The sequence below is a fragment of the Macaca nemestrina genome, chromosome 1 (assembly GCF_043159975.1).
Source record: "Macaca nemestrina isolate mMacNem1 chromosome 1, mMacNem.hap1, whole genome shotgun sequence".
NCBI lineage: Eukaryota > Metazoa > Chordata > Mammalia > Primates > Cercopithecidae > Macaca > Macaca nemestrina.
In genome coordinates, this window is record NC_092125.1 from 63,110,281 (window position 1) to 63,127,831 (window position 17,551).

At 48.2% G+C, this 17,551-nt stretch overlaps 1 protein-coding gene and 1 pseudogene across 22 annotated transcripts in view; both read left to right on the forward strand.

Annotated features, from left to right (window-relative positions):
* Positions 1–17,551, forward strand: part of LOC105484804 (neurofascin) — a 200,724-nt gene that overhangs the window by 116,196 nt on the left and 66,977 nt on the right. For 13 of the 22 annotated variants that reach the window (XM_011746775.3, XM_011746785.3, XM_011746784.3 and 10 more), the window contains 5 exons: positions 840–1,020; positions 7,227–7,244; positions 8,689–8,794; positions 10,550–10,746; positions 11,192–11,314. In XM_011746775.3, coding sequence (XP_011745077.2) covers positions 840–1,020; positions 7,227–7,244; positions 8,689–8,794; positions 10,550–10,746; positions 11,192–11,314 — 625 coding nt within the window. The remainder of the gene's footprint in view (positions 1–839; positions 1,021–7,226; positions 7,245–8,688; positions 8,795–10,549; positions 10,747–11,191; positions 11,315–17,551) is intronic. The other 9 variants (XM_011746776.2, XM_011746793.2, XM_011746794.2 and 6 more) reach the window with 1 other exon arrangement.
* Positions 898–7,219, forward strand: LOC105484803 (large ribosomal subunit protein uL13 pseudogene; annotated as a pseudogene).

Consider the following 17,551-nt stretch of genomic DNA (forward strand, 5'->3'; position numbering starts at 1 on the left):
GTAAGCCCTGGAATGATTTCTTGTGCTTGAGGATGAACACTGAACCATCTTAAATGTTGTTTACCAGCCACCTGAAGCCCACTTCTTTCTGGTCATCATCTTACCACTGCCATTATCTATAAAAGGACAATATCAGGGACCACTGTTCCTTAGCTGCACAAAATAGTTGCAGAAATCATTCATTTTTCTGCAAAAATGACAAAAAGTCCTTTGTGCAACCATGTCTTCACCTATCTAACCCATGATTCCCCAGGCCTGCCAGTATCACCCTGCCCCCTTCATCCTGGGATCAAAGGACATCAGTGCGATCTCATCTCTGTGCCTCTACTGCAAATATGCTCATCCCCAGGCATACTCAGCACATGTGGTTCAGAGAGGCTGTAGATTGGTGCATTTCTTACCAGATCGGTGCGCGGCATCTTCTGGTTGCTGGGCCTGCAGGCCAATGGGCCAGTGTTTGTTTTCATGACTGTTCTTTGTGGAGTTGCCCTTCCTTCTCTAACAGTAGTTTTCAGCTGGGGGGTTTGCCCTCCAGGGAACAATTGCCAATGTCTGGAGACATTTCTAATTGGTTGTGGTGAAGGGGGTGGGCTGTACTGGTTTCTAGTGGGTAGAGGTCAGGGATGCTGCTAAACATCTTACAATACCCAGGACAGTTCCCCACACCAATAATTTTTCAGTCCCACATGTCAATAGTGTGGAGGTTAAGAAACCCTGCTCTACCTAGAACATGACTCTGTGACCAAGGGGGCCCTTGGGTCCTCCAAAGCCCTGTAGGATTGCTAGAGCAAACTGCAAGTTCATGAAAAACCCACTTGCTCTTATGTTTCTTTCCACAGCTGAGCTCTGTCCGGGAGGCCCAGTTAAAGCGGCTCAAGGTGACAAGACCCCGAGTGCTGGGGAGCAGGGAGCGGGGCCGGGTGCCGAGGATGGCCAGGCAGCCACCGCCGCCCTGGGTCCATGCAGCCTTCCTCCTCTGCCTCCTCAGTCTTGGCGGAGCCATCGAAATTCCTATGGATCGTGAGTCCTGCCCCATCCTCTTCTCTTTTTCTCCTGATTTTGGGCAGAGCGGTGGGAGGGGAGGGATGGTCAAAGTTCAGATCGTTCAAAGAAGGTTGAGGAGAGGGGAAGCAGTGGATTCTGAGATTCAGAGCTGGGTTTCTCTCCAAAGACCTGACACGGGCTCATGTTTGAAAGTTTGAGACTGTATGTTGCAGAGCCAGTTTCTCAGGGCTATGGCTGAGCTGATGCTTGGGGACGCCTGGAGCCAGCTGAGTGGGACCAGAGGTGGCGGAGTTTGGGATTCTGAGTGCCACTTGGGTTTTTCCCTCTGCTCACCTCTCCAGGTCCTCTGTGGTCTTGACTTGCCCGGAAAAGCAGTTTCCAGGGTCAAGTATGGTGGAACAGTTCTTACTTGCCTTTCTAATGTCTGATATATTCAAATCCACACCCTTTGGGCCCTCTTGGCTGGAGGAATCAGGAGGACACAGGCCTGGGAAGGGCTGGGAGCAGAATTATCTTTGCAAAAGATATGGCTAAAGGAGACATTAAAATAGAGCCCCATTATCATGCCACATGGGAGAACCAGGCATGGATTCCTTCTCATTGTTTTCAACTTTCCCGCAATAAAATAAAAAGTAAAATCGCTGTCATTCTGTTTCTCATGGAGGGGGCATTATTTGACCATCAGAATCATAAAGTAAGGGGCTTAAAATGCAAATCTAACGGCCATGTCTCCACCAACCATATCTGTTGCTGCATTCATCAATGGCCCATTTATTGGCAGCCAAGTTCCTCGGCCCTGCCGTTAGGTGTGTGCCACCTTTACCACAACTCTGACACTTCCGGCAAACTGTCTTAGCATCCCCAGGCTAAAATGTGAGCACGCCATCTCTGACCCCTGTTCCTTATGTCAAGGAACAGAGGGGACCCACATGACACCAACACTGGCTTGGGCTCTCTCCAGTTAACAGATGTCTGGGGAGGGGGCGGGAGAGTAACACAAACTCCAAGAAGTCCTACCTGAGCTTTCCAAAGCCAGACCCCTGGTCCTGGAGTTAGCGTAGTTTGGAGAAGAGTTGGAGGTATCTCAGCCCTCCGGGCACCCTACTTCACCAATAATAGCTGCCCCAGAGGAGAGGATACTTCGGATGATAGAACACCAGTAGTAACTCTAAGTCAGACCCGGAGATAAGATGGGCAAAGCCCCTGCTGCCCTCCCAATACCCCCAGGTATGTGGACTTGCATGTATGTGAGCGTGTGTATGCATGCCCACACACGTGTGCACGTGCACAGGGAGGGAGGAGAGGAGAGTTGTGAAAGGACCTGTTCCCATGGTAACTGTCTGTGCGGCTGGCTCAAGGAGAGTTTCTCATTAACAGTCCCAGGCAGACAGTCTAATAAGGAGCCTGGTAAGGCCAAGTCCCTGGTGGGAGGGTGTGCAGAGGAAATTGGGTTATCAGGGAAGTGGTGAAGGCTCCTTTCTCTTCTGCCGTTTCTCCTCACTCACTCACCTGCTGCTTTGATCCCCCAGGGTCAGTGGGTGAGGGGTCCCTGCAAGGTGAGCCTATAAATAGATGGCTTTGGTGTCTATCTTAAGAATCCAGAATTCCAAAGCTCTAAGGAAATGGAGACACAGCAGACACCCCAAGGAGTCAGGCTCTCTAAAGCCCCACCTGTAGGGTAGAGCTGAGAGTGTCCTGATCTCCCACCATCTCCCCATTCCAGTGTCCCTGGGATGACCCCCACCCCGTGTTGTGTTCCCGGAAACTCAAGCCTTAACTAGCTTAGAGTCACATAGCAAATGGGTGGTGGAATCAAAAAAGAACCAGAGTCTCTTGACCCCCAAATTTGGGACCTGATATGTCCCACCCCCACCTGCCTCCTCTGAGTCCTTCTCCTTAGAAACCACTGGAATCGCAGGTGTCATGCACCAGGGAGAGAGCTAAGTGCTGCAGGTGCCTCATCGCACATAGTTCTGGCAGCTAACCCTCAACATAGGTGTTATCCTTAGCCTGCGGGTTAGAGACAAGGAAGCGACAGAGCCGCGATAGGACCACAGCACCTCTCTGATGGACAGGGAAGTCCTTCTGCAGTGCCATTCCAGGTGCCCTGGCTGTGTCGGGGCAGGAGACCCAGGCTGCCTGGAGCGTGCCCCACACACATGACACCTCCCTGGTTGCTGCAGGTCCAGTGACCCTGGCAACATGTCCAAAAAGAGTCTGCAGAAACTGAACACACTTTCCAAGCTGACCGCCGAAGATGACAGGGGATGAGGGGGCAAGTCCTGGCACTGTATGGCTGAGACCATCCCCTGGGCCTCCTGTACTGCTGGGCTGGAAGGTGGTGGTCATGCACTGCAAGGGCATTGGCATTTCTGGCAATTTCAATGGAAACAAGTTAAAGTATCTGGCCTTCCTCTGCAAGTGGATGAACACCAACCCTTCCCGAGGCCCCCACCATTCCCAGGCCCCCAGCCGCCTTTTTTGACAGACCCTATGGGGCATACTACCCCACAAGACCAACCGAGGTCAGGCCACCCTGGACCACCTCATGGTGTTTGATGGAATCCCACTGCCCCTGACATGAAAAAGTGGATGGTGGTCCCTGCTGCCCTCAAGGCTGAGCATCTGAAGCCCACGAGAAAGTTTGCCTGCCTGGGGTACCTGTCTCATGAGGTTGGCTGGAAGTACCAGGCAGTGATAGCCACCCTGGAGGAAAAGAAGAGAGAAAAGGCCAAGATCCACTACCAGAAGAAACAGCAGCGGAAACAGGCCCAAAAGAACGTGGAGAAGAAAATCGCAAGTCCACAGAGGTCCTCAAGATCCATGGGCTTCTGGTTTGAGCCCATAAAGACTTTTTATTCCTCAAAAACAAACAAACAGAAAAAAGAAGCTGAATGCAAGACAGCAGGCAAGCCCTTCAGAGAGGCCCCGGCTGCCCTGGAAAGAGGCTGTCCTCAGCGGGTCTCTCTATCTCACTGGGTCCAGCACCACAGACCTCCTATGTGTGCTGAGCTGAGCCCACTCTCCATCCAGACCTGGGCTGAAGGAAGATCAGGCTTTCTTAACGTTCTTGCCCTGCCAGGTGTTCCTTCTACTCGTTTGCCCCTTCAGCGGACATTATCTGTGTCTCGAGGGCAGAGGCACTGCTTCTATTCTGGAGAGGCTGGGCGCCGCAGCCTCCTGGAGCAGAGCCCCGGACCACTGCACAATCCCTTATTGAAGGCCCAGCCTCCAGCTCCCACTGCTGTGCCAGCAGAGTCACACGCACCCCTCCCACCCGTCCCCTGCCTCCCTCCTTCCCTCCCTATCCAGCCCCAAGGAGAACAGTATGACCTTTGAAAAAAGCCAAGGGTCGCCTCATCAACCAGAGTGAGTTTGCCAAAAAGTGAGTCTGCTGGCTCTTCTGTCCCTGGCCCTGCATCAGGGGACAGCATTTTCCTCCCAGGAGTGGCAGAAACAATTCCCCCCCACCTCCATCACAAATAACGCTGCAGGATGGCCTCAGCTCACATGCACTCTCACACATACATGCACATTCACACATACACTCACACCACGCTCACACCTGCTCACTCATGCACACCCACACACCCACTCACACGCATGCCCTCGCATATCCTCACATGCTCACACTCATGCACACTCACACATGCCCTCACATACCCATATGTGCTCACACTCCTGCACACTCACTCCCACTCACATACACCTCAGTCACACGCACTCACATACTCCATCTCCTGAGGGACGGGTGCCAGAGGTCGTAGGTATCAGAGCCAGGGAAAGAAAAGAGGCACATGAGTAAAGAAACCTCGCGGACCGAGCAGGCATCTGCCTCAGTCCCTGCAGAGCTGAGCTGGAACAGCTGTGGAATTCACTTTCCACTGCTCCATAGAAGGCGAGTGGTGTGACACTGGGTGGGAACTTGGTCACCCTCATCCCTAGACAAGCTGTCCCCACTGTCTTCTCCCTGTCGCAGTTTGTCTTCTGGGTCAATTCTGTCCCTGTAAGAAATTCCTTATTAGCACAGTGGTGGCTGCAGATGCCATCCCTTTAGTCAAGTAGATTCTCCAGAGGCCCCTGGCCTGATAGTATGGGAGCTGGGGACAGCATCCAACCAGCTCTCGCTGCCCAGAGAGTCTCCAGCACCCACAGTCTCCCCTCTCACTCACCCTTCTCCAGAATGTCAAGGAGAGCAGAGTCCTGAGGCCCCAGCTGGCTTGCTCACCTCTCTGGCCAAGGATGGATTTGTTTAAAAAAAACAAAACAAAACTCTGGACCAGGCACTGGGAGAGCTGGTTCTCATTCTAGCTCTGCAGCAAAATTCCTGTATGATATTAGCCAAGAGACTTCTTCCTTGGATCTGGAGATTCCCTGGACAATGTCTAGGGCTCTTTCCATTGAGTCAGCCTTTGATTCTATAAGAGAGGCTTGAAGTCTTGAATAGGCAAAGGACGTCCCTTGTCAGGCTTGCTACCCAGGGTGAGACCCCAAAAATGTCCTGAATGAAGAAGCCAAGGGCCTGGGCTAAGGGCCAAGGGGAGTGGGTCCCAGTGACAGCCCTGCCTCTCCTAAGAATGGCCCCTTCTTCCCGCCCAAGCCAACTGTCATTCATCCTTCTAGAGTTACCTTTCTTGGGGCCCTGGCAAGAATATCATATATGGGTGAAGATGCCACAGAGACGAGCTCCAGGGAGCATGTGTTCAGAAGCCATAGATTTTTGCTTTCCCCCCTGGACTTTTCAGTCCTTTGTCTCCTGCCCGGGCAGCCCTGGGCAAATGGTGAAGGAAATGTCTCTTCAGTCCTCCGGGGGTCACACAAAATAATTATTTTGGATCTTTTCATGAGTCTTCGTCTCAAGACTTTCCTTCATGCACAGCACGTACAGCAGGGCCCTTGTCCTGCCACACTCTGCCCCTCCTCTGGGGTCTCTCTTCCCTCTCCTGCTGTGGCTCTTCCTGCACCCCTTGTTCTGAGCTTAACTCTGGCCTCTCCAGGCTGCCCTCGCTAAGCCCCCAGAATCCTCGCCACGTCTCACTCAAGTCAGGTAGGAAGGCTTCAAGGTCACCATGACTTTGCCCTGATGCTGGCAGCTCGCAACTCCCCACAGAGAGCCCTCACTCTGAAAAAGTCAGCCTGCAACAACAGTACAATAGTCTGCACCTGCATGAAATGAGAATGTCATGTTACTTTCTGATATAATCATCAGGAAAAGACATTTTAAAGTCGCAGCAACACATGTTCTCTTTTCTGCACATTTTAACCAAGACTTTGTCCCCACAAAAAGCACACCATCTAAAACCTTCCTATCCGGAGTGTGGTTCACACACCACCAGCGTGGCGTTGCCCGAGCACTTGTCAGAAGGGCAGAGTCCCAGGCCCCACCCCAGCCCAACTGAATCAGAACCTGCATTTTAACCAGCCCCCGGTGATGCATATGCATGTTAAAATTTGAGAAGCCCAGACCTCAGATACATACACCCACCTGCACAGGAGCACACCTATACGAGCACATGCATACTTCAGGTAGGAGCTGGGGGAGATTTGTGCCACCTGCCTCCTTACGTTCTTTGTGAAAAGCACAGAAAGGAGCCGTAGACTCTGCTTCATCCCTGGAGCCTCCCATTGAGAAGCATGATTTCTATAGGGCAATGTACCATGAAAGGGGCATTTGTCTCTAGAGTCTTCCATAGGATGGCAAAGGAGGAGATGCCAAGGAGAGAAGGTGTTATGGGAGAAGTGAGACCTTGGAGTTTTGCCCTGCAGCAGTGGTTCCAATCCACTCCCTTCCTGGCACCTGTCTTGCCCTCAGCCTCTCCTGTTCACTGTCGGCTGAGGAACCCACTTCCCTCAGTGGCATCAGATGGAGGGAAATACCTTCAAGGCCTCTTTCAAGCAGCATTGTCACCTTGGGACATGTGGACTTCCTGGTGACACTGTCCTTTGATCAGAGCCAGTCTTTCTGCCCAACTCTGTGGTTTTGGTCCCCCAGGGGAGGCGTCACCTTCTCCATAAGGCACTCTCTGGGTCCGTTCCCCAACTCTGCTTGGTTCTTGCACTGAGCTCTGCAGCCAGGAGGAGACAGCCCTGTGCTCAGCGCCCTCCCCGGGTGCACCCCGCCCACTCCCTGTGTGCTGGGGCGTGAGGACGCCTGGGCGGTTGTGTGCATAACGATGTTCTTCTTTTCTCCCTCTCCAATGCTAACCCGTCGGAACTAACAGCAAGCATTCAGAATGAGCGTAAGTGCCCTGCGTGGCTCTCTGTGCCTGTGCCTCTGGGAGGTGGGAGGGAGGAATGAGGCGTGAGGCAATACCTGGGGATTAGTGGCCTGCTGAGACTTCTGCTGGGGCCTCTTCACACCAGAGCCCTGTAGTGGGGTCTCTTACTGAGCGGGAAGGAAGGAGGCTTGCCTGCAGCACTCTCTTGCTGGGAAAAACAGAGGGGCATGTGGTAAGAAGAGGGTCATTGGATGGAAGCTCATGTGTACCACAGCTGTTTCCCTATCCTCCAGTGGCTGGCACAGGACCCCAGGGTAGACGGTTGGCACTTGGGACCTAGATGGGGAGGATCTGGGAAGTTCTTGGGGACTGAAGGCCCTCTCTGCCCTAGCCTCACCATAGTTTGGCCATTTGTTGAGCCTCCGGGGCTCAGAACCTCCATGACCCCTAAGTTCTGAAAATCTAGCTGCTTTTTCTTCCTTTATTCATTCAACAGACATTTATCAAAAACTATTGTGCACTGTATGTCGTGCTAAGCATTGTAATGTAAGGATGAGTAAACTAAAAACCTGGCCTTCAGTTTCTCCTTAGGATGCTATGGAATTTTTTTTTTTTTAAATGGAGTCTTGCTCTGTTGCCCAGGCTGGAGTGCAGTGGCGCAATCTGGGCTCACTGCAGTCTCAGCCTCGTGGATTCAAGTGATTCTCCTGCCTCAGCCTCCCGAGTAGCTGGGGTTACAGGTGCTCACCACCACGCCCAGCTAATTTTTTTTTTTTAGTACTTTTAGTAGAGATGGGGTTTTACCATGTTGGCCAGACTGGTCTTAAACTCCCGACCTCAGACAATCCACCCACCTCAGCCTCCCAAAGTGCTGGGATTACAGGTGTGAGCCACCGTGCCTGGCCTATGGGTTTTTGTTTGTTTGTTTGTTTGTTTGTTTGAGACAGAGTCTTGCTCTGTTGCCCAGGCTGGAGTACAGTGGCACAATCTCAGCTCACTGCCAGCTCTGCCCCCTGGGTTCATGCCATTCTCCTGCCTCAGCCTCCCGAGTAGCTGGGACTACAGGCACGCTCCACCACACCTGGCTAATTTTTTGTATTTTTTAGTAGAGATGGGGTTTCACTGTGTTAGCCAGGATGGTCTTGATCTCCTGACCTCGTGATCCACCCGCTTCGGCCTCCCAAAGTGCTGGGATTACAGGCGTGAGCCACCGTGCCCGGCTGCCTATGGGATCTTTTTAAAGGGATTCTTCTTCTGTTTAATATTTGACACTCACCTTCTTTCCTGTGGCACCATTTAAGGAGCTGGGTCTCTAGAATGGGGCCCTGTTCACCGCCCCCCCGCACCCCACCCACTTGCCTGCTTGCATGTGTGGCTTCTGAAGCTCTTCATCTCAGCTGTTCCCCAAGCTGGACCCCAGGGAGGTCCCTGCAGCCCTGACCGTGCTCCCTGTGCACTGTTGCAGTGACGCAGCCACCGACCATCACCAAGCAGTCAGTGAAGGATCACATCGTGGACCCCCGTGATAACATCCTGATTGAGTGTGAAGCAAAAGGGAATCCTGCCCCCAGGTGAGTGGAGGGGAAAAGAACGCATTGAAACCACCCGCTTGCTTCTGGGCCTGATGATAACTAAGGCAAATGAGGCAGCTAGAAAATTAGACTCATCCATTCCAAAAACTTTCCATTAGGCACCTACTAGGTGGAAGGCACAAGTGAGGTACCAGGAAATTTTGCCTATAAGGAAACTGGAGACCAGAAAACAAGTGGCTTGAGTTCACACCAAAAGCCAGGACTGGATATTCAGTTTTCTGAGTTTCTGTTTAACATTCTTTCCTCCACTCTGCCCCACATTTAGCTTATAGGAAGTTCCTCTTCCAAGCCAACTCAAGTCTTTCATTCTGAGCTTACTTCTACCTGTTTATGTGCTCATTAAGACCAAATGAGATGACAACAGACATGAATTAAAAGCCTGTTGTGTGTGTCCAGGCTCTGGGTTAGGTTCTGTTACTCACATTGTCTTGTTCAACCACCTAACAGTGCTCTGGGGAAGGACAAATGCCCGTATGAAGAGGAGGGGAAACAGAGGTACAGAGGTCCAAGGTTACCCAGCTTGAAAGGGGCAGAGCTCAGATTTAAACTCACGCTTCTGATCCCCCAAGGCCAGATTCATTTCTATCAAATGATAAGCATCGGAGACATGGCAGACGTTATTACCCGCCCCCATCCCCATCCTCAAAGTAGCATCCACAGACTGAGCCCTTCAGGAGCCTCATGCAAGATTCAGACCCAGATGTGACAGGACCCCATCTAGGGTGTGTCTGTCAGCAGGAGACATAAGGCCAAGCAGAGGCTGCCAGGTATGCAGCAGCTTTATTCTGGCCCCCCGGGTTCACACAAGACAGTCTCGAACCCAGAGCTGTGAGCCTGGGAACCAGCAGGGACTCCCTCACTGGCCGTGTGAGTCACCCTGAAGGGTCAGTCAGGGTAGTGGTAACCTTGCTTGCTTCTGAGGTTTGGTTTTTTCCCCCCGCGGTTCCTTTGCAGGGACAATGATCCTGTGGCACTGAGCAGCCCCTGCTGTTCCAGCTGCTCCTGCTTTCCCTGCTTCTTTTACAAGTTAGATTGTGGGCATCAGAGGATGTGAAGCCCTGGCTGCAGCTCCCAGGACGAGCAGAGGGGGCCATTCTAGTGCTCTTCAGCAGGGGCTCAGTTCTACTAGGCTGCCATTTCTTTAAAAGCTGCCACTCTTGGGCTACAGGGCGTGGTCACTGCTATGTAATCTATACTCACTGAGCAGGGCACAAATAAGCTAAGCCAATTCACTTTGGCTTTAGAATGGATTGTAAAATTAAGGCGGTAGGAGGAGCAGGGCCAGCTCCCTGATGTGTTTAGGTTGGGTGGAATATGAATTTAAGTTTGCCTTGCTAGTAGGAGGTTGGAAATGTCCTGGGGTGGAAGAAGCAGCAGACTCTAGATTCTAGAAATGAAAATCTCTCCTCGATGATGTGTTTAACATAACCCCCGAGTAGCTACTTGAGTATCTAACACTTAGAGCCACGAGTCCCAGTCTTAGCTGGGTAGAAATACTAACGCCAGGCCCCTGCCCTGGAGAGTCACCTGAGTGGGACCTGGGACTTTGCTTTTTATTGAGCTCTCCAGATGGTTCTTCTGCTCGGCCAGGCTGGTACCTGTTGGTATAGGGGTGCCACGATGGGGCTGCGAGAGGGAATTTTGGTACTGAGTCAGGAACTAGGGATCTGAGATATGCCTGGAGCCCAGAGCCCACCCCATTCGTCTTGGTTGCCCCTGCTTCCCACTCCACAGCTTCCACTGGACACGAAACAGCAGATTCTTCAACATTGCCAAGGACCCCCGGGTGTCCATGAGGAGGAGGTCTGGGACCCTGGTGATTGACTTCCGCAGTGGCGGGCGGCCAGAGGAATATGAGGGGGAATATCAGTGCTTCGCCCGCAACAAATTTGGCACAGCCCTGTCCAATAGGATCCGCCTGCAGGTGTCTAGTGAGTAGCGTGGGGCAGGGCTGAAATGCCCTGCTCCTGGGTAAATGGAGAGTGGGGGATGTGGAAGGCCATTCCAGAAGGGCTGCACTTGCCCTTGGCCTGCAGATGCCTTGGTGTTCTCTATGCATCTTCCCCAGCTCAGAACGATTCCTTGGAAAGGAAGCTCCCAAAGCTTCCTTTTGAAGTTGTTGTCTGCAACAATTTCACTGGCCACTGTGGGCACAGGAGAGGGGAAAGGAGGGGAGCCTTTGAAGATGCCTCCCTTCTCCTGCCTCTCAAGGGCAGCCCCTCGAGTAGGCTTATGTGCCCTGTCCCTCTCTCTTGCTCCCTCCTTATCCAGGTGCCCTTTCTGTTTCTCCTCTTTGCATGCCTGCCTCTGACCCTGCTCCTTGCCCTGGGCCCAGCCATCACCCTCACTTTGTCCTCTTTGTCCACTTCTCTCCAGAATCTCCTCTGTGGCCGAAGGAAAACCTAGACCCTGTCGTGGTCCAAGAGGGTGCTCCTTTGACGCTCCAGTGTAACCCCCCGCCTGGACTTCCATCCCCGGTCATCTTCTGGATGAGCAGCTGTGAGTCTTGGGGGCCTGGTGTGGTGTTTATATTTTAACCTTAGGGAGCGGGGTGGGTGTGTTAAATGAGGAAGGGCTTACCCGAGCTAGAAGACCTTGATTTGTGAGAAGCAGATGCAATGTGGCAACCGGGCTGAGAACACAGGCTCTGCAGAGAGAGGCTGCTGGGGCTTGTTTTCTAGCCTGGCTGCTGTATGATCTTGAGCAAATTGCTTACATCTCTGGGCCTCAGTTTCCTCTTCTGGAAAAAAAACAGAGCTAATCATAGTGCTTCTCTAATAGGATTATTATAAGAACAAATGAGTCAATACGTCCAAAGTGCTTAAAACAGGGCCAGACACACAGTATGCACTTGGTAACATGATAATGAAAATGAAGAGTAAGACAGAAGGGATTAGGGGAGAAGATGAGAAATGGTTTTTCCAGTTGGCCAATTGAAAGCAGTTGATACCAAACCACCTCTTTCAATTATTGGCTGGTCTGGATTTACTCTGATTCGCTCTTCTGGTAGGAGGAAGGGTGAATGGGGAATTGAAACCTTTCATAAAGGAGTGATGGGGAGATAAGGTATCTGGAGCAGGGACAGAGTAACATCTTTCAGTGATTGTTCTGGCTCAATTTTCGACTGAGGCTCATTCAACCTTTCCGGACCTCAGTTTCTTCCCATGTTTTCAATTTAAATAAAAGGAGAAGCATTAATAAAGGTAAATAGAAAGCTGTTATCTCTCTGTGTGTCTTTCTGGCTTCCTGTCCTCCCTCTTTCTGCCTACCTGTTTGCCCCCTCTCCCCATCCTTCCATCCCTCCTTTCCCATCTATCCAGCCATCCATCAACCTATATCCCCACCTGCCTACCTGCCAGTCATCCATCCTTCTATCCATCCCTGAATTCTTAGCAGCCTACTTTGAAAAGAGGCTGCCCTGTTGATGAGGCAGCATTGTAATTTGTTTTGCAGGTTGAGGATGGCTTTGTGCTCAATCACTGTCTCTCTCCTCCCCCATCACAGTGCACATTTGTGGGGAAGGCTGCCTGGCCACAGGCTGCTGGCCTCATTTGTTAATTCACAGTTCAACCTCCCCTCTCTCATCTCTCCCACATCACATTCACCACCAAATGGTGTTTACTCTGCCTCCCAAGTAGATCTTAGACCCTTGTCTTCTTTCTGTCCTCATTGACATCCCCCCTGCCCCAGCCACCATCAGTTTTTCCCTGGGTAACAAGAATTATCCATACAGGCCTCCCTGGTCTTTCTAAAAATGTGATAGTTAATTGATAGTTTCATTCATCTGCTTAAAGCCCTTCTTTGGCTCCTCCATCACCTCAAAATAATGGTCCAGAATCCCTTTCCCTGGCACCCAGTCCCATTCCAGATCTGGCCCTCTGCCTCTGCAGCCCTTCTCCCACCTTATCGCCCTACGCCACTGAGTGGACTGTGTACTCTTAGCCTTTAGCACACACTCTTCCAGCTCCTTAGAAACCTCAGCTCCTCTCTCTTTTCTGCTGGTATAAGATATGCAGCCTTTAAGGCCCAGCTTAGGACCCCCTAGAATGCACTGGGTTCGTTTCTGCAGTTCATTCCCTTCTAACTGGTGTGTTCTGCTCACCATGGTGCATTGCAATTGTTTATTTATCTGCTGCCTCTTCTACTAAACTGGAAGTTATTTGAGAGCGGTAACAGTCTTGCTCATCTTTCACCAGCACCTAGCACAGTGCCTGGCACATAGTAGGCCTACAGTAAATCAGGAATGGTTAGAAGAGCTGACCAGCCCATTGTGGGGAAGGTGGCTTCGTTAACCTTGTGCTTTAAGAAATGGTGACTTAAAAAAAAAAATTGTGGGGATAGAAAGGAGATAGCTGTGAGTAGTCAGCTTTAGGTATATTCTAACAAACCTAACAGCCTGGAAACCTGGTCTTTTGGGTTTACATCAGATATAGCACTTGAAAAAAAATATATAGTCAACATTTTCAGCCACTCCAATGATACCATTAATCAGACATTTTCATATTTTAACACCTCTAAAATTGAAAGGCCTCTTAAAACTGATGACGTACATCGTTGATTAGTATATATCTTACAGTTATAATCAGTAGTGCTTTCTTCTTTTTTTTTTGTATGAACCTTTTTTTTATTATTACACTTTATGTTCTAGGGTACATGTGCACAACATGCAGGTTTGTTACATATGTATATATGTGCCATGTTGGTGTGCTGCACCCATTAACTCATCATTTACATTAGGTATATCTCCTAATGCTATCCCTCCCCACTCCCCCAACCCCACGACAGGCCCTGGTGTGTGATGTTCCCCTTCCTGTGTCCAAGTGTTCTCATTGTTCAGTTCCCACCTATGAGTGAGAACATGCAGTGTTTGGTTTTCTGTTCTTGCGATAGTTGGCTGAGAATGATGGTTTCCAGCTGCATCCATGTCTCTACAAAGGACATGAACTCATCCTTTTTTATGGCTGCATAGTATTCCATGGTGTATATGTGCCACATTTTCTTAATCCAGTCTGTCATTGATGGACATTTGTGTTGGTTTCATGTCTTTGCTATTGTGAATAGTGCTGCAATAAACATACATGTGCATGTGTCTTTATAGCAGCATGATTTATAATCCTTTGGAATGTAATGGAATGGCTGGGTCAAATGGTATTTCTAGTTCTAGATCCTTGAGGAATTGCCACACTGTCTTCCACAATGGTTGAATTAGTTTACAGTCCCACCAACAGTGTAAAAGTGTTCCTATTTCTCCACATCCTCTCCAGCACCTGTTGTTTCCTGACTTTTTAATGATCACCATTCTAACTGGTGTGAGATGGTATCTCATTGTGGTTTTGGTTTGCATTTCTCTGATGGCTGGTGATGATGAGCATTTTTTCATGCGTCTGTTGGCTGCATAAATGTCTTCTTTTGAGAAGTGTCTCTTCATATCCTTTGCCCACTTTTTGATGGGATTGTTTGTTTTTTTCCTGTAAATTTGTTTGAGTTCTTTGTAGGTTCTGGATATTAGCCCTTTGTCAGATGAGTAGATTGCAGAAATGTTCTCCCATTCTGTAGGTTGCCTGTTCACTCTGATGGTAGTTTCTTTTGCTGTGCAGAAGCTCTTTAGTTTAATTAGATCCTGTTTGTCAAATTTGACTTTTGTTGCCATTGCTTTTGGTGTTTTAGACATGAAGTCCTTGCCCATACCTATGTCCTGAATGGTATTGCCTAGGTTTTCTTCTAGGGTTTTTATGGTTTTAGGTCTAACATTTAAGTCTCTAATTCATCTTGAATTAATTTTTGTATAAGGTGTAAGGAAGGGATCCAGTTTCAGCTTTCAAATTATGGCTAGACAATTTTCCCAGCACCATTTATTAAATAGGGAATCCTTTCCCCATTTCTTGTTTTTGTCAGGTTTGTCAAAGATCAGATGGTTGTAGATGTGTGGTATTATTTCTGAGGGCTCTGTTCTGTTCTGTTGGTCTGTATCTCTGTTTTGGTACCAGTACCATGCTGTTTTGGTTACCATAGCCTTGTAGTATAGTTTGAAGTCAGGTAGCATGATGCCTACAGCTTTGTTCTTTTGGCTTGGGATTGTCTTGGCAATGTGGGCTCTTTTTTGGTTCCATATGAACTTTAAAGTAGTTTTTTTCCAATTCTGTGAAGAAAGTCATTGGTATCTTAGTGGGGATGGCATTGAATCTATAAATTACCTTGGGCAGTATGGCCATTTTCATCATAGTGATTCTTCCTATCCATGAGCATGGAATATTCTTCCATTTGTTTGTGTCCTCTTTTATTTCATTGAGCAGTGCTTTGTAGTTTTCCTTGAAGAGGTCCTTCACATCCCTTGTAAGTTGGATTCCTAGGTATTTTATTCTCTTTGAAGCAATTGTAAATGGGAGTTCATTCATGAATTGGCTCTCTGTTTATCTGTTATTGGTGTATAAGAATGCTTGTGATTTTTGCACTTGATTTTGTATCCTGAGACTTTGCTGAAGTTGCTTATCAGCTTAAGGAGATTTTGGGCTGAGATGATGGGGTTTTCTAAATATACAATCATGTCATCTGCAAACAGGGACAATTTGTCTTCCTCTTTTCCTAATTGAATACCCTTTATTTCTTTCTCTTGCCCGATTGCCCTAGCCAGAACTTCCAACACTACGTTGAATAGGAATGGTGAGAGAGGGCATCCCTGTCTTGTGCCAGTTTTCAAGGGGAATGCTTCCAGTTTTTGTCCGTTCAGTATGATATTGGCTGTGGGTTTGTCATAAATAGCTCTTATTATTTTGAGATACGTTCCATCAATACCGAATTTATTCAGAGTTTTTAGCATGAAGGGCTGTTGAATTTTGTCAAAGGCCTTTTCTGCATCTATTGAGATAATCACATGGTTTTTGTCTTTTGTTCTGTTTATATGCTGGATTACGTTTATTGATTTGCATATGCTGAACCAGCCTTGCATCCCAGGGATGAGGCCCACTTGATCATGGTGGATAAGCTTTTTGATGTGCTGCTGGATTCGGTTTGCCAGTATTTTATTGAGGATTTTTGCATCAATGTTCATCAGGGATATTTGTCTAAAGTTCTCTTTTTTTGTTATGTCTCTGCCAGGCTTTGGTATTGGGATGATGTTGGCTCATAAAATGAGTTAGGAAGGATTCCTTCTTTTTCCACTGATTGGAATAGTTTCAGAAGAAATGGTACCAGCTCCTCCTTGTACCTCTGGTAGAATTCAGCTGTGAATCCGTCTGGTCCTGAACTTTTTTTGGTTGGTAGGCTATTAATTATTGCCTCAATTTCAGAGCCTGTTATTGGTCTATTCAGGGATTCAACTTCTTCCTGGTTTAGTCTTGGGAGAGTGTATGTGTCCAGGAATTTGTCCATTTCTTCTAGGTTTTCTAGTTTATTTGCATAGAGGTGTTTATAGTAGTTTCTGATGGTAGTTTGTATTTCTGTGGGGTCAGTGGTGATATCCCCTTTATCATTTTTTATTGCGTCTATTTGATTCCTTTTCCTTTTCTTCTTTATCAGTCTTGCTAACGGTCTATCAATTTTGTTGATCTTTTCAAAAAACCAGCTACTGGATTCACTGATTTTTTTGAAGGGTTTTTTGTGTCTCTGTCTCCTTCAGTTCTGCTCTGAACTTAGTTATTTCTTGCCTTCTGCTAGCTTTTGAATGCATTTGCTCTTGCTTCTCTAGTTCTTTTAATTGTGATGTTAGGGTGTCAATTTTAGATCTTTCCTGCTTTCTCTTGTGGGCATTTAGTGCTATAAATTTCCCTCTACACATTGCTTTAAATGTGTCCCAGAGATTCTAGTATGTTGTATCTTTGTTCTCATTGGTTTCAAATAACGTCTTTATTTCTGCCTTCATTTCATTATGTACCCAGTAGTCATTCAGGAGCAGGTTGTTCTGTTTCCATGTAGTTGAGCGGTTTTGATTGAGTTTCTTAATCCTGAGTTCTAGTTTGATTGCACTGTGGTCTGAGAGACAGTTTGTTATAATTTCTGTTCTTTTACCTTTGCTGAGGAGTGCTTTACTTCCAACTATGTGGTCAGTTTTGGAATAAGTGCAATGTGGTGCTGAGAAGAATGTGTATTCTGTTGATTTGGGGTGGAGAGTTCTGTAGCTGTCTATTAAGTCTGCTTGGTGCAGAGTTGAGTTCAATTCCTGGATATCCTTGTTAACTTTCTGTCTGTTGATCTGTCTAACGTTGACAGTGGGGTGTTAAAGTCTCCCATTATTATTGTGTGGGAGTCTAAGTCTCTTTGTAAGTCTCTAAGGACTTACCTTATGAATCTGGGTGCTCCTGTATTGGGTGCATATATATTTAGGATAGTTAGCTCTTCTTGTTGAATTGATTCCTTTACCATTATGTAATGGCCTTCTTTGTCTCTTTTGATCTTTGTTGGTTTAAAGTCTGTTTTATCAGAGGCTAGGATCGCAACCCCTGCCTTTTTTTGTTTTCCATTTGCTTGGTAGATCTTCCTCCAACCCTTTATTTTGGACCTATGTATGTCTCTGCACGTGAGATGGGTCTCCTGAATACAGCACACTGATGGGTCTTGACTCTTCATCCAATTTGCCAGTCTGTGTCTTTTAATTGGAGCATTTAGCCCATTTACATTTAAGGTTAATATTGTTATGTGTGAACTTGATCCTGTCATTATGCTGTTAACTGGTTATTTTGCTTGTTAGTTGGTGCAGTTTCTTCCTAACATTGATGGGCTTTACATTTTGGCATGTTTTTG